This window comes from Corvus cornix, chromosome 1A (genome assembly GCF_000738735.6).
Source record: "Corvus cornix cornix isolate S_Up_H32 chromosome 1A, ASM73873v5, whole genome shotgun sequence".
Taxonomy (NCBI): Eukaryota; Metazoa; Chordata; class Aves; order Passeriformes; family Corvidae; genus Corvus; species Corvus cornix.
The window spans coordinates 9,386,270-9,403,936 of NC_047057.1; the positions used below are offsets into that span (position 1 = coordinate 9,386,270).

At 35.2% G+C, this 17,667-nt stretch overlaps 1 protein-coding gene across 10 annotated transcripts in view; it reads left to right on the top strand.

The window, feature by feature from the left end:
- Window positions 1-17,667, top strand: part of CACNA2D1 (calcium voltage-gated channel auxiliary subunit alpha2delta 1) — a 365,488-nt gene that overhangs the window by 272,880 nt on the left and 74,941 nt on the right. For all 10 annotated transcript variants that reach the window (XM_039570182.1, XM_039570172.1, XM_039570173.1 and 7 more), the window contains exons 11-12: window positions 11,109-11,267; window positions 16,232-16,336. In XM_039570182.1, the coding sequence (XP_039426116.1) occupies window positions 11,109-11,267; window positions 16,232-16,336 (264 nt within the window). The remainder of the gene's footprint in view (window positions 1-11,108; window positions 11,268-16,231; window positions 16,337-17,667) is intronic.

Genomic DNA, 17,667 nt, shown 5'->3' on the forward strand with positions numbered 1-17,667 from the left:
ATTTAATGCCTTTCTGGAAGATGCACTTTAAGCAAACATCTACCACTGAATGTAATTGTTATGATTTATTGCAGAAGTAACCAAAGGAATTTTAACAACCAGTGATATGTGGGTGGTGAGACAGTATGCAAGGGGTCAGATTGGAGTGTCTTATTGACCCTTTTAGCCTTAAATCAAAAATATGTAAAGATTTTGGTTTGCTGGTGAGTTGCTTTTTTTTTTCTTTTTGTTTCATCCTGCAGACTTAAATGTTTGTCCCAAATAGTTGTTCATCATCCACCTTAGTTATTAATGGACTGGAAAGTACTTCATCACTCTTGTGTGATACAAATATTCAAAATATTGCAAAGATTTCATCTTTGTGAACAGGGAATACATACCAATTACTGTTGTCTTTTCTCTGTATACTTAACAGTTTTCCCATGTCTGTCTAGCAAAAGACGTGTTAGGTAGTTAAGCTTTCTCTTATCTTTAGTGTAAGTAAAAAGTTCTTATTAACTTCATTTCCACCAGCCCTGCAATATTTTCTGTACACTAAGACCAAACAGCAAATACTTACATAAAGCAGACATATACAGAATTGTCTATGACAGAGAGGTGAAAATGAAGTGTTGCTTATCTGTCCCAGTGATAATACTCCCTGTGGTACTTGCTTACGTTTCTTCTGGAATATCTGGCTTAAAATACTATCTCAGTGTGTAAAAAGGAATATAACATAAAAATTATGTTGATGTTAGTGCAGGGTCAATTCTTTGCTCTCTGAGAATTATAGCTTGGGTCAGGGCCATCTCCAGAGGCCAAGTAGCCATGTTCGCCTCAGAACTGTGCACAAGCAACTGAGCCTTTGTAACAGTACAGCCAGACAGATCCCACACAGAAGATAATCACGTTTTTATTCAAAGACCATCTCGCCATACCTGATATATTTCTACAGGATTTAGGAAGAAAGGACATGTTTCAACAATTTTTTCTTAATTTCTCATTTAAACTGAGCCTTACACAGCTACAAATAAACTTGACAAACTTTTAGAAGCTTAAGTTATTTTTCTTTTAGAGTTATAAATTAATAACCAAGCCATCTGAACTCTGGAATTTATTTGTTTATACATATATTATTTTACCTTCTAGGGGAAATCATATCGTGCTAGATTCAACACCTCAAGAGAGCTGAGGCTGCTGCAGCTCTGTGCTGTGGAGCCTACCAAATGTCTTCCCAATTGGCACAATATACATGGAGCACGTGTAAATACACATACATACATAACACACACACACACACATATATATATATATTTATACATAAATCAGGCCATCCACACAGATAACACAAACAAATGCAGAGCAGTCATGCAAGCACACATACCAGTTTCACTATTAGAGACCTCTAGGACCAGCACTTCTATCTTACACAACCTTTTATCTCCAAACCAACCAAACCCATTCCTCTCCTTACTCTTATTTAAGGGTTCTTCCCTTAAATATTCCGTACTAAGTACTGTGCAAACCTGAAATGCACTTTACAGTTATCAACTGTAAATTTAACTTTCTGTAGAAGGAAAATGTTCAAAATGTATCTAAGATAGAAAAAAGACATAGAAAGATTTGGAGAAGGAATAGGGCAAATCTTAAAACAAAATCTGTTTCATTTTAGATCTGTCACAAAGCATTAATTCTGGGGAATAGAGTGCTTGAGTGCATGAAGAGCCAAAGGGAATGGAAATTAGAAGCTCAAATTCTTCATCAGGATGCCAGGAGCAGGAATGTTGCTGGAAACTGTACATTTATTACTGTACAATATAACTGACATCTCCAGATGACTAGAAAAGTCACCTCCATTCCCACTTTGAGGGATTGCTTTGGGCATCAATACACATTTTTATTGTCTCCTCTTACAACTGTCAAATGTCAGGGAGTCAGACTTCTAGCAACACATGGCATGGGTGTCTCTGATTTCCAAAATAAATCTGAGCTTTCTAGTATATTAGTAATATTTAAAAAGAGTAGTTTATTAAAAAGTAGTCTATAAAAAGTTATATTTGAAATGCATAGTGTAGTGGTATATAAAATGATTTGATAGCTCTACCTCATGGTTCCACTGCTTAATGAATCTATTTTTTCTTTCCAATATCTTAATTTTCAGCAAAGCACAAATCTTACTTAAGAGGTCCCCACTTTGTCAGACATATCATTGATCTTGGGATGTTTTATGGCATGTCAGATGCTGGACCACGAATGAATTGCTGCATCAGCTTTCCAACTAAGAGACTTTTATTAGGCAGCGTTGTGACGATATAATTAAAAATTTGTGGTGGAAGAATGGTTTCTTGAACAATAAACCATTGTTTTTTACCAGCCCAGAAGAGGCTGGGCTGGGCTGGCTTTGATAATTCTTCTGGAGAAAGATGACTCACCATGTTAGTGCAAGAAGGCTGTCCATAAATTTTGAGACAAGGCAGAGGCTATTTTTTATGTGATCCCCCTTTTAAAAATATACTTTCTATAAAAGATGTCTATTGTTAGGTAATAATTATGTGTGTCAGTGTCATAGTTCGGAGTGAATCTAAAGGACCTCCTAACTTAGGCAAAGCATGAATGGAATACTCATCGACTTCTCAAGTCTCACACTTTCAAGACTCACACTTTTCCCTCCTGTCTCTCACTTCCCTGCCTTAGCAGAAGCATCTCCCATGTCAGCACTGCGCTGCTGCAACCTCCTCACTGCTCTGGAACTCCAGGCACCTGCCCAGCCAGGCACAGTGGTCTGCCCTAAAAGGGGGACAGGGACATTGAAGTCAAGATGTGAGAACACAGAGGTGATACTGTAGCCCCCTGCTGTCCCTCTGCCATGTGAGCTGATGCTGAAATGTATGTCCGTCTTGCAACTTCTTGCACCAACTAAAACTTTGTCTTGATTTTGATACCCTGAGTAGCAACCTCACATATTTAGAGAATTTATAGGTAACAGTTAAAACTTTATCTTTGATGAGCAGTGGGGAGACGTGAGGAATTTCAGGGAAGTTCAGTGTGGACATTAGGAAAGCTCTTCATTGAGAGGGTGGTGTGGCACTGGAACAGGCTCCCCTGGGAACTGATCATTACTCCAAGCCTGTGAGAGTTCAAGGAATGTCTAGACAATGCTCTTAGTCATGGGGGTTTTGGGTAGTTTTTGCATGGAGCAGGGAGTTAGACTTGATGATCCTTATGGATCCCTTCCAACTTGATATATTCTATGATTCATCTTTTTTGGCAAGGATGCTTCATGTTTTAAACAACTTGAATTTGACTGAATGAAGATTTTCCCTGTCAAGTGATAACAAAAAAGTGTCTACAAAACAATTTTCTTGGAAGTATCTTCCTGTCACATCTTTCTTCCCCAGTGCTTCTGGGGAGCAGTGCCATGCAGGGCAGGCTGCAGGGCTGCAGCACTACAGCTGTGCTGCAGTTAACATCAGGCAGATTTCCCTGGGAGATGCTGAAGTTTACAGTACTGAATTTTTTAGTAGAAGTCAGAAACACGATTTTAAGTAAATAATACATGCTAACTTAGCCTCAGCAGCATAAAAAGACCATAAATTTCACCTTGCTAAGAAAATTCACCTTTCAGCCTATGCAGATGTTCTGGTTGTAACTGAGATTGGCAGTGCAGCATCATATTTTCTGATCTGAACTTTAATCCTGTGGTACTTAGTGGCAGCTTTTCATTGATCTGTGTGCAGTTGATAATATTGGTTATAAAGGTTAACAAAGCTAACTGAGAGCAGACTTCGGCCTATTATTTGGTCTTTTTCCTAATATTTGTCTTTTATTATTCTGCAATATTTCCTCACCAGCTATTTAGTGATCTAACTGCTTTATTGTTGTTGAATTCTGTTAACTCTGGTCTATAATAGACATATGTATGTTTCACAGTGAAATGTGATACATTTTAAATTTCAAGAAATGCCAATAGTGCAAATTGGCATATAATCCTAATTTTGTTTCATTGATACTTGCAATACAATTTAAGAAATGCAGGTCCTAGAATAAGTTTCTTATATTTTCTCCACAGTGTACATGTAGGATTGTACTGCAGACTCTCTGTACATAAGTCATAGAATAGGAGAAAGAAGTTATTCTATAGGAAGATATGAATGGTAAATTTTGATATCATATATTATTTTCTGGCATGTCAAATTACCAACCTTTATTGCTTGAACTGACTCAGATTTTCTGTGTACTTAGAATTTACATGGGAATAAAACACTGCAAATTGCCTTCATACTATTCTCTAAATGGGTTCTGATAAATATTTATAATGTCTTCTCACTGCTCAAATACTGATTCTAACTGGCCTTATTCAAGATTCAGTTATTCTTGGGATTAACCCTGAAATCCTATTACCAAGCCTAAAGCAGCAGGAAAAAAAAAAAAAGGAAAAGAAAATGACAAAGCCGGATTACCTACAAAATGAAAGCCTGGTGAAATCAGATCTATTTCACTATTGCTCATTTAATATGTATAGATACAACTGGGTCACCAAGCTGATTTAGCCACAAGGTAGAAGTAGCATAGCAACAAACCTCAGCAGACTGAAAGTCAGCAGCAGTAGTATCTGAGCAAGTCTTCAGCAAACTCACTATATTTTCCTCAATTTTCAGTTTTCCTGTAATGGTGTCATTGATTTATTAAGCTTTTAGGGTCTTGGTATTTTAAATGTGTAAGTTTTATCTCTATAACAAGTTTAAGTATAGAAATTACTGCCTGGTTCAAGTTTATATGATTTTCTATAAAGGATAAATATTTATGAATGTTTAAAAATTCACAACTTACATACAGCTTAAGTCAGGTTCTCATGTCATGTCAGAAATTTCGGAAAGGGAGTTATTTTCTAGGTTTTTGATTTTTTAACTTAGAAATGCAGTTTCAGAAGATTCTGATTTAATATGATATGTTGAATCAATAGATATCAGTAAACTAACTGAGAGAAGAGGGAGACAGTAGGTAAGGATGGTTGGGAAAATCTGCAATTTTACAAAGACCTGGTCCTACATATTTGGTATATTTGTTATCACTTCTACAGATATTGGAGGCACAGAAGGACATTTAGAAAGTAGGCAATTTTACAGTTTTTCCATAATTTTCATCCTCCTAGAGCTGGGACCTTTTTTGTTCAAGATGTGGAAATTCTCCTTTAAGGAGGAAGTTTAGATTTTAATATTTGTGTTTTTTCAATCATTTGGAACATGAATATATTTTATTGGTTTAATTGAAATGAGAATTTTATGCTACTCACAGAAAGCACCAATGTTCTCCATCAGAAATGTAAAATTTCACATTCTGTGGTATTTGTAAGACCAGTTCAACTTTTTTTGTTTTAGTGCCACCTAGTGAATAAAGCTTGAAAGATTTTTTTAAGTCCTCAATTCATCGGAGTTTGTTTTTTACATTTTGCAGTAATGAGATGCTCTACAGAAGATTTAGTTCTTTTCAAACTGAATCACAGAGTTTGCATTGATTTGATTTCCTCTATTTCTTCTCATGAGGATTTACGTAAAGTTATTTCTATGTTTTTTGAGAACTGTGGCTTTCCTTAGTGGAATAATGCTTTGTCTGAAAAGCATTGATAAATGTTGACTAAAGCTTGCTTTCTTGATCATGTCAAATAATTAAGCAAATAACTGTACATATTTGTAGTTATATATACATAGATAAATATATAGATTTGTATGAAGACACAGCAGAAAAAAACTTGACTGTCAGAAACAGTAATTAGCACTTTCTGATAAATTAATGCCCCAAGATACTACTCTTTAGTCCTTTAAAGCATTTCTTTTTTGCTGCTCTTTTCAAAGCCTACTTGTTTTGCTAGCATTACATAAATGTGAATTCTAAGACAGTGCAATGAGCAGGATTCTCTGTGTTGCCTTTCATAAAAGAAGCCGCATCAATTGAAATGTTTTATTTGTATTTCAATAACCTCCTACACTTGCCAACAGAATGATTGACATTGGATTTGGGATTTATATCCCTTGTATTTGTATCCTTTATTTATCTCCTTGGGAGATGGAGATCTATTTAGAATTATAGAGAGGGATAGATGGGTATACAGAAGAGAATTTGAAATATTCATCAATTCATACATTGCCTGTGAAATCAGGTATTTTTCTCTCACAGTGCTGTAGTCTTCAGAATAAATGGTATTAGCTGTATGTGCATTTTGAAGAAGTTTAAGTGATAAAATGTTTATGGGAATTCATGCTTTAAAAATTTGCATCCTATTTGACCATGTGGTTTAAATGGCTTAAACAAAATAACTAGTATCAAATTAAAAGGCAAATTTGAGGATTTGGAATTGCTTGCACAAAGGAAAGGGAAAAAGCATATTCTTGTAGTGGGCAATTAAGATTAGAGCTTGTGGCCATGCCTTAACCTTGGATTTACTTTTTTATTTCCTGTTGCTTCCCTTTTCTCACCAATGAAATGAGAAAAGTTCTGAGCTATTCCGGAAGGAGCCTAAGATTCTGAGCAATGTTTGAAAATGACTGTGATGTTTAAGTGTGGGTGGCCCTGGGAGTTATATGCTCTATGTAACTTCCTAAAGTTTGTCAGCTGGGGAGAGGTTGACTGGTATCTGCAAAAGGCAGATTATAAAAGCAGTTCCCAATAGACCTGGCAGTTTTCATCTGCTAAGCAGGTAATGTATTAGAAAGAATGAAGTTTAGAAAAAAAAAAAAAACAACCACCACAATATATTATAAATGGTTTGGTTTGGGTTTGTTTTTTCTAATCTATTTTGTTTCCTGTTTCTTTCCCAGGCTGCTTGATAGCTTTGATCTTTCAACTTAACCATCTCAAACATTTTTCAGCCTTTGTAAATCCCAATTCTGAATTCTGATACTTTCTTTCTTCATTTCAGATGTTTTCTCTGGGGGGGTTTTTCCACCCCCCTTCTTTTGCGTTATATTGCCCTCTTAATGAAAACACCTGTCTGTAGGATCTTTTTATTTGTTTTTTGATCTGCATATCCACAAACTGCTTAGAGTGGGATGAGATACAGGAAATAAATCATTATTTCTGTTCCACTTCCCTTGAATCCTCTAAAAACCTCATCTTGAGGTAGCAGTTTTAGTAGTTTTATTAGAAGGATTTCCAGGTTGAGATTGTGGAAAAGAGGAAGCTTTTGGCAATGCATAAGTAACTATTCTGGAATTAGAAGAGGTTTTCAGAATGACAGCCTTCTATTTTCCATAAGTTCAACTCTTGGGGCACTGTGGATTGCAGGGGTCCATGTGTCTGGAGGAGCACACAGCTCAGTGGAACTACCCAACGGAGGGGAAAGGTCTCAAGCATTTAAATCTTTTGCTGGAGTTCTGTATAATTTTTCACTATTTTTTTTCACTTGGTTTTCACAAGCTGATCCTTTTCTGCATTGGAAGATAAAGTCCTTACAAGACTGTCAGATTAGTATTTCTGTTTCAGACCTTCACCAGAATGACAAAGTTCAAGCAGCATTAGACTCAAAGCATTTCATTTGGAGTTTCATGTTAAGTTGAATAGGTTGTCTTATCTTTCAGGTTATTGAGTTGCCCCATATATGGCCAAAGATTGTACTGGTGGGCTGAAGTCAACGAGGTCAAGTTCTCTTGACACTTTTTGTGCCCCAGTAGCAGGCTTAATTATTCCTGCCCAAACCTGTGAAGAGGAGGTCTTAAATTCCTCAGAATGGAGGACTGTTCTGGGACATCCCAAAGGTGGAAACTGCAAAAGGATATAAATAAATGGGGTAGTGAGAAATAATCTAGTGAAAACTGCATCTAGGTCCTATACCTTGCAGGTATAATTACAAGACAGATTTCATTATATTAATACTTCATGATGCTTTAAAATAAAAAGCTCAAGGTTATCCTGTTTTCTGTGATTTATAGCTGTTTCACTGGAAGCCCCTCTTATTTTAGCTTAGATAAGGAATAAGCTTTTCATATACTTGAAAAAGTAGAAGTTCTCATTGGTGGTCACAGACTGTATAGGGTGTCTTTACATTTTAACAATTGAATGGTTTGCCTCCAAACGTCATATACTGTTTTGTAAGTGAACCACTGAGCCCACGGCATCATAAAAACATGCCTTTCATTTCCTTTTTACCAATAGCACTTTTGTTGCATATGTTTATATTTATTGCAATAATTAGGGGGAATACCAAGCTGATAAATACCCAGCTGACGTACTTCACATAGATACACTGAATACTTTGTTCAATAAAGTATGGATTGTAGTTACCTTAATTTTACACCATTGATAGGATTTGATTTTGTAAGAACATGGACTTTCTGAAATGGCAACTGTTTTTTGAAAGCATACATGTTCTTTCTTCAGTTAAATGCTAAGTGATTGTGTGTATTGTTAATTGGTTTTCAAGAAATCTTGTGAACTGAAATAAGCATTATTATGGTATTTAAGGGTCAGACATTGTGGCCGGTAATCAGTAAAGGCTTAAAGCAGTTATTTTGGCTTGTAAATTAAGATGTGTACATTTTTACACATCTTAAAGTGTAAAAAATCATAGTGCCACTATTGCTGTTGTGTTTCAGATGAGCATAACTAAAAACTGGGTCAGTTTGGCTAACTCTAAATTTTGAATGCTCCAGTGTTTGTCACATATGGAATGTCAGTTTTGAGGATGATCTGAAAGCTTTTACAGTTGAAATACTTCCATTACTTCAGTACTTTACTGGAGTGCAGATTAATTAAATGGACCCCTGAATTTTCTTTCCCCCTTTGAGCATTTTCATCAGTCACATTTGAACTTTACCTTCATCTCCTAGCAAACAGGGAAATGTTCATTCTGGAGGATTGTTGTTCCATCTACTGATTACTTCATCTAATCAAAAACTCTGCTCACCTGTTTTTCTGACTGACATTAGCATTAATGTTGACTGATGTCTCTGCAAACAGCTGGCTCATATATTTGCTTAATTAAATTACAGCATTTGCAGACTTTGGTTGATGTAACACTCCATTCTACAAATGTGTCATTTCTCTCCTTCATTTTACATCAGCATTTGTGAATCTACAGATGCAGATGCTTTGGCTTGACCTGCTGTTCACTTTACAGCATATGTGAGTACCGGGCAATACAGTTTAATGTGCAAGTGTAGTATGGCACAGTTTCCTTGTCAGCTGCCTCCACCATTTGAACGAGTACTCCTGAAAATTTTTTATAAATCGTTTTTATAGCCATAATTACCAATCCATATGCTGGATACCCGACCTTCTTAGAAATAATTATCCTGATATATTTGCAGGACTGCTAGCAAGCGATTAAATTGGCAGTTTAATGTTAGTGAAATTCCAGGGAGAAATTTGCTCTCATTACTAAATTTTCACTTGAATGTCTAAACTGCACTTTGCCATAGCAAAGATAAGCCATGCGCAGGCCATAGGATTGAACTGAGGATTTATTTATATTAGGTTATTAAATAATATCTATATAATATCACTGGTGAAGCAGAGAAGTGATTTCACTTTATTTTTTTCAGATGAAATTGGCTTTTGTAGGGCAGAGGTGCCTACTAGGTAGTTTTTTCTTCTACTTTCCAGGTACAAGTTCTGTACTTTTACCCCAGCTGACAATTTGAATTGGTTTTCAGACCTTGTCTTTATAAAATTACTCTATGTCTGTAATTTTCCTATCATGGCTATAAATTTAGGTTGAGGCAAACTGAAATAATTCTGCAGCACAATAACTGTTTTCACTTCCACATGGTTTATGTATCCAATAATCATTAAGTGATTTACTGGTTACTTCTGTAAGAAACTTTTATTGGAAGCACCACTGAGTGTGTCAGTGTTCTGCATCAAAGTGAACTGGTTACAATTGTGCGATCATTTCACGGTTTTGCTTAAGCAGCAAAAAATGCTGGGTTTTTTTGGTCCTAAAAATATTCTTTTGGGGGAAATATGGAATACATTAAAATAATATACAGTGTAACCCCCTAATTGAAAATGGTTTAATATTATTAATCCCTTCATCCTTTCAAGTTTTTTTTTTGTTGTAGGTATTCTACAGTTACAGGTTGGTATTTGCTGCTGACAGCAGTTCTCTCTCTTTACTTTGTACCTGGTACTTGGTGATTTATTTTAGACATGTAAGTAGGTGAGCATTTATTGAAATCTGTGACCTTATTTACCTTTTATTCTATAGAGCACTGCTGAACTAGTTAGCAGTAGTGAGACTTAAGCCAATGAGGCTTGATTTTTAAGTTATTTTAAGGCTTTGTACCAGGTTGACAACATAAAATTACATTTATATTTACTTTCACTGAACATCCATAATCAGGTAGAGGCATAATAATCTGCTTTCAGTTGAAATGTAAATTGTGAGGTCTGTATTTTAGTATATGTGAGTGTATGTATATTTATACAGAGATGAATTTAAAAGCAATCTTCAACTGATTTCCACTTGTGCAGACGTATTCCTCTTAAAACTTTTTCTGTGTATATTTTTAGATAATGTCAGAATATCATATAAATTATTTTTCAGGGAGTAGACTTTATAAATATGCGAGTAAGACAGCAGAAATATGTGTTCTCAAGACACAAATTTGTATTGCTATCATCAGTATTCTCATATTTGCAAATGTACTCTCATGTGCTTCCAAGGGTGTTTTCCATAATGTATATTTACAAGTTTAATCTGATGTACAAGTTACACTGTAAACCACCAAACTAATTCATGGAATATGGAAGTCACCTGATAACCAATACTTTTCAGTGATTAAAAAAAGTAAAATATATCTTTATCTATTTTTTTTTATTTCCTCAACTCTGCATTTCTGAGTTTTACTTCTTTATGTAAACTTGAAACAAAATTTGTGGGAATTTTTCCACTATAGTAGATTTTCTTGGGGTTGCCACAGAGTGAAGCACCAAATACCTGTTGTTTTTTTTTTTTAATATTACCTCATTTTGAAATCTCCAGTCACTACTGGATGTTCTCAGCATAGTGGAAATTGAAATCCAGGTTTGACATTCTTTATCTCACAAAGATCCAGAAAACATAAATATTTACTGCTACAGTACACAGAAGAGAGAATTAACTGTCTTTAATAATATTTCTATTTATTTTGCAGTTTAATAATAATGCTCAGAATGTCAGTTGCTTTAATCATCTTGTCCAAGCTAATGTGAGGAACAAGAAGAAATTGAAAGAAGCTGTCTATAAAATCTCTGCTAAAGGAATTACGGATTACAAAAAAGGCTTTAGCTACGCTTTTGAACAGCTGCTAAATGTAAGTATTTAAGTAAGATCTCTCTGCTGTCAGGTGAAGAAGGAGAACTTGAATGTTCAGATGGCCACTGCTTGCTCCTTCATTGTGTAACTGAGTGGTAGAAGCGCAAATCTTTATTTAGCAAGTAAATTTATCCCAAAAATGTTTTTTTCATTGCAGGTTCCTCAGCAGATTGCTAAGACTTTGGAATTAATTTGGTTTCAAATCAGTTGTACTGTTTTACTTCATTCATTCAGCTGGTTTTTCATTTAACATATGATTCACTTGTGGTAGTGGTTGACTTGCAGTTAATTTTAAAATGGAAAGATCTGTATCACTGTGCTATTATTGCAATTTTACCACATCATCTCCTAGCAGTGCTCAGCTAACCTACAATTTCACACTTATTACAAGTTATAAATACTTTACCACGGTTTGAGCAAGAGAGAGGGGAGGAAATAAGTTAGTTAATAGAGGAATACTAGGCACCTGATGATGCCTCAAGAGTAGTATTCACTCACTGAGAGTATTCTAATTCCTTTCTCTTTCTCGTGTATAAGAAGAATAATTTCCTCAAAAGTTAAATGCATTGTTTCCATGTTTTAAATACATTGTGCTTTCTAATTTTCACCCAGGCACTAGCTTTTTGAATAGCAATGTTTCCCATCTACCGCAGATGTTTGGGGTTTATTAGTAAATTTTAAATGGTTCATGTAGTTGTTTAAAAAATAGTTCTACTTATCTTCATGAAGACTGCATATTATATCTTTAACCTTAGTGTAAATAAAGCCCTATCACTTTGTAGCAGGTGAGGATATAGCTGAACAAGTAAGAAATGTATTCTTATCCTTACTGTTTTTGTAATTTTTTTTTTTACTTTTTTTTTTTTTTTTCCTAATCTGCCAGATTCTGAACTTCAGGACACTTCCCTGACATTGTGTATGCAGTTTAAGTCTATATCTGATGTTGAAAATTCTGAGCTCGTTAAATTTTGGTGGAGGAGAAGAAAATGGACTGTTATTGTGGGAATTTTCTCAGTAGACCATTGCTCAGATTAGCAGAGGGGGTTGGTGGGGAAATGAGGGGGTGTCCTCTGCTGATGGTTATGTAAAACCACAAACAATATACTGAAGTCTGCTGGACATTTTTGGACCAGGCTGGATGGCATTTCCCCCTTTTCTGCATCTGTTGATGTCTCATGCAGTGGGAACCAGGAAGAAAAGAAATTTTGCCAAATATGTTCCTCATAACATTTATATTTGCTTAAAATTATGGATTACATTTGGTGCAACACCAGATACATACTTTGTGTCCAGGCAACCGTTAAGAAAATCTGAACACAGGGGAAGCCTCAAAATGGACTTGTTTGTAAGACTAAAGTATTATTTAAAAAATAACTGGATATCAGTGTCATAGTGGGACCATCTCTTTTGTAGCTGGAGCCAGAAGTGTGATTAGCCTCACATGATCTCTGCAAGACTGGAAGTTATGCCTGGACATTGTGGATTGCACAAGGTTCTGGATATATACTCATCCTCTCCAAATATTGACAAATCCATTTAGCAGGAAGAGTAAAGGGCTGGTGATGGGTTTAGCCCAAGATTCTGGTGACAAGATAATATAATATGTTGGTATAATACAGGCTTAAATAAATAATAAAAAATATGCCTTGGGATAGCTTCCAGTTGTATATTTATGAATTCAAATAGTCCAATTGCCCTGAGGTTTATATAAATGCAGTATTGCTCAAATTTTCAAAATAATTTTGTCAGTACTGTTTCTGGATGACAATTATTTCAAACAACTTTCCAGAATACCAAAATAATGTTTCTCTTGTACCATGAAAAAAGTGCTGTCTGATGTGTTGCTAAATGGAAATAGACACTGAAAGTTTTTCAACATACTAATTCAATTTATTAGCAATAATCTGGATTTCATATTTTTATGCAGCATTTTCCCATTATTTATTGTTACATTAACTTGCTATTTTTTTGAAAATCATATTTCAGCTGCAGCAGTTGAGGAGGGGTTTTCTTCCCCTCATACTGTAATATCTATGATTTCTCAAAGAAAAAATAGTGAAAAATGCGTTCCTAAAGTGTCATGTCACAAGGTATAATTGCAACCTGCCACTTAAAGAGTTAATTTTAAAGACATGAAACTTGTATAAAACAAAAGCAATTTTAGATAAATATAAAATGGATCATATCTTGCTTGCCTGTTTGAAAGAAAAAAACAAGGCCTATATCAAACAGGAGAGCTAAAAATTAATGCATAGCTCAATTCCAGTGGTATTCTTCTGTGGTTTAATCTAAGAAGCTGTTTCTTATCCAGGGGAAGCTCCTGTATAGACAACACATTCCCATTCAGCTGTGGCCCATTGGACTGCTAAGGCAAACTGTTCAGAAAAATGATGAAACTACAGCATCATCTTCTCACAATCTGTTATATATTCACTCTCTGAGCCAGTATTTCTCCATGTTAATCCAAAGGGGGGAGGGGCTAGAAGATGTGTTGTAATTTCCTTGATCCCTTGTAAGAGACTAATGTGTTAAATTCATTCATCCAGATGCAAATTTTTTTTGGTGGGAGAATAATAGAGTGATAGAATGGCCTGAGTTGGAAGGGACCTTAAAGATGATCTGGTTCCAACACCCCTGCCATGGACAGGAGCACCTGTCACCAGACCAGGGTGCTCAGAGCTCCATCCTTAACACTTCCTTAACACTTCCAGGGATGGAGTAATATCATAAGATTTGATCTTATTCATGTTCAGGTTTCCAATAATGTTTGGAGGCTAAAATCTCGGATTTTTTTTCTGTGACATGACTTTAATGTCTAAACAATGTAGTGTAAGTAAATGTCCTGCTATAAGTACGAGGAGATAAGAGAAAACTGCTTTTTTCTGATACTATGTATGCATATGCTAAATAAGCCACTAGAAAAGTCCTGTTTCAGTCAGTGAAAGCAAAGTCGAGCTCAAGTTCACATTGCCTGTAGCAGTGCTTCTTTCAAAATCACTAGAAAAGTTCCATAATATGAGCAAATTTTGGTCCCCTTCCTTGTTCCTCTGATCTTATTTTGGTCTATATATTAAATCACTGTAAATGTAGGTGAATTTCTTTATTTATGAGGTATCCAACCCTACTTTTATTACTTTTTTAATATCGAGAAGGCTGCAGCCCAAAGCAGTATCTTTTAAGTTATATTTCACAAGCGAAATATGGTCATAAATTATTTAAGTCCAACTGGAACACAGTGTGCTGATGAGGTTGGAGAGAATGTATTGATTTCAGGCAGGTTTTATATGTTGTTACGTGTAAGGAAGTCTTTGGGCTTGATTTCTTTTTTTTTCAAATTTTTAAATTTGAAAGTAGTAATAGTAAGAAAGAGAGTAATTCTTCACTGAATATTGAACTCTCAATATAAATAATCTTTGAGGAATATTTCTTACCCTGTTAATTAAGGTTTTATACTTTAGTTTTCTGGGAACATTGTAGAACTGCAGAGCTGCAATACTGAGAATTATTGGGTGATGTTTGAGGCTTTGATGTTTCAGTCTCTTGATTACAGGAGTCAGACCAATGAGTAGAATGAAAAGTGGCAGAGGGGAGTGGGATCATGACACCTGACCAGCCTGGTGACAGTCACTCTGTAGCATCCAATAGTAAAGCAAGGGGGAACAGGGGACTTTATAAGGACAACTCTCCTGTTTATCTTCCTGACTCTAGAGTAAATTAATCCAGCAAAATTCAGGCTTGCAGAAGGAGAAGTTGAATTTATGTCACTGGATCTCTAAGGGTTTTACTCTGTCACATCCAACTACTCAGAAGTACCAAGATGTGTCTGACTAGGACCATTTGTACTCAACACAAAGGGCAAGGAACAGCTGCAAAAGTAATGAGCAATTTGCTTAGACTACATTCTTAACTTTTAGAGAATAAAGAAAGAGGAGCCAAAATTCATGCTCACCTCTATTGATCTGGCTGTGGAACAATGTTTTCATTCCTTTGCAAAAAGCACTGCATTTTTCTCGAGGGCTTTACTAGTTACTTTGATGCATTAGGAGTCAGAGGGACTTCTTAATTGTTTCAGGCTTGTTCTCCAGAAATAATGGAACATGCTCTGTTTTTCAACTCTGAAATGCAATATAGTTGGAAAAGTAGGTGATGGAGAGATCTTAATAATCTAGGTGGCCATATCTTGGCTACAGTATATTATGTAAACCTAATTCTAAAATACCTTTCTAAAGATTAGCTATTCACTTCAGAGTATTATTAATTAAAAGAAACAACATGAAAGAATTAAAGACTTGGAAGATTAAGTCCATTTTAAGGAAATATGACAAAAATAGCAAATGCAAGAATATTTCAAACCTTATAAGGTGGATATCCCATAGAATGCCTAAATTAGCAGAGTTTTTATTCAATTGGTCAGTGAGCTGGAAACTTTTTGTAAGTAGGAGTCCAACAGAAAACAAATAAGCATATTCAATAATTTGTTACAGGGTCATTGTTTCTCCAGTTTCTACAAGGAATCTAAGGATAAGGAAAAAAAGTAAGAATGAGAAGAGTAAAAATGTTTAGAGATCCTCACTGTGCAAGTCTCATGCAGAACATCTGTCAAGGGACACTGTGGGGTTGATGTGATGGATATGAGCAAAAAAGCTCTCCTCAAGTTTGTGGATGTTAAAGGAACCCCCAAATCCCTATTCCATTCTGTTGGGCCAGATCTGAAATGACTCATATTTAAGTCTCAGGGAACAGAAAAGTGCATTTATTTTATTTTATTTTATTTTATTTTATTTTATTTTATTTTATTTTTCATTCAGAAGGGGGTGTTGAATGAAATTCTAAAAGATTGTTTAAGTTTTGACATTACCACATTAAAGTAGTAAGCCTGTAGCTATAAAAGCCATCAAATAAAACAGTTGTTATTCCTTATAGCCTGAAATATAAAAACTCTTCTCTTTGTTTCTCTTACAGCACAGTGTCTCCAGAGCTAACTGCAATAAGATTATTATGTTGTTTACGGATGGTGGTGAAGAAAGAGCACAAGAAATTTTCCACAAATATAACGAAGACAAAAAAGTAAGTGATATATGAAAATTGTACTGTATAAAATGAAACAACATAAAGAGGAACATTTAAATATGGAAGTGAAAGCATATTTGGTGCATGTATAAAGTGCTTTTAAAAAAATGTATTAGTATTGATCCTTAGGACACTTAAAGCTTTTTCAATCAATAATATTTATTTGAAAAATCATAAAATATATTTAATATTTTACACCTTGAGACTTGTTGGTCTCAAGTGATGCAGAAGTATACTCTAAGCCATAAAGAACTCAACTTTCTATTGACATTTTTCTTGCATTAGTGTAATCCCTGAATTACCCAGCAGAAACATAGGTAGTTAAATGATATGATACATGTGTGTATCTCTATGTCCTCACTGCAAATATCTTCTATGTGCTCTCATTGTTTGCCAGGCAAAAGCAAAATGATGACTCAAGGTTAGCATCTGAATTTGAATAGATTTGGGCTGGAACAAACCCACATTTTTCCCAGTGAGGCTAATTATACCTTGGAGTGTCTTAGCAAGAAGTGGGATGGCTTTCTGTTGATGAAATTTGATCTGTGGTTCAAGCAGAATTATGGGTTTGACATGAGAAGCCCTGGATGAGTTCTTTTGTTTAGATTAAATTGGATTATTAGCTGTGCTGGTTTTGGGTTTAGTCTTTGAATCTAATCAAACTTCTGGTCTGGCTTTTGCATACTTAAAATGCATGAGCGTGTGCATGAAATATAACAGCTTTTAGAGTTGTCTCCTACTAAATTTCAGTGCAAACCATCATTTATTATTATTATTACTAGATTAATCACATTCTAAATAGAAATGGAATATGAGCTGGGTTCACACTGCAACTAAGATTTTACTTTTTCTAGTACTTGGGGATGTGCCTGTACCTGTGGGGTTTTGTGAGTTGTTTCTTGTTTTGTTTTCAAAAAAGCAGCTAAAAGTTAGAACATGGCTCATGAAGGCACTTTAACAATCACCATGGACGTATATAAAGCAGTGGAAGTATTTGGTTGGAAATCCTCAATGTTTGAATTAATCCTTTCAAAAGTCGAACTGGAAATGCAATGCTGAATTTGTATCTAGACCAGCAATTCAGTCACTGACCTTGAATAATCATTTTATGGCTGCTTTACAGTAGCGTTTCACATAGAATGATATGGCAGGGTTTAGTTAATCCTTTGTCTGACTTGAAAGTACTTTTTAAACTGGCAGTTAGAAGAGACAATGGAAATCATAGCCTTGTGTGACACACATGGCTATACTCTGAAAATATATGCAGAGATTCCTCTTCAAATTTGGATGTGGTAGCTTTTATCATGTTACAACAACAGCCATCAGCT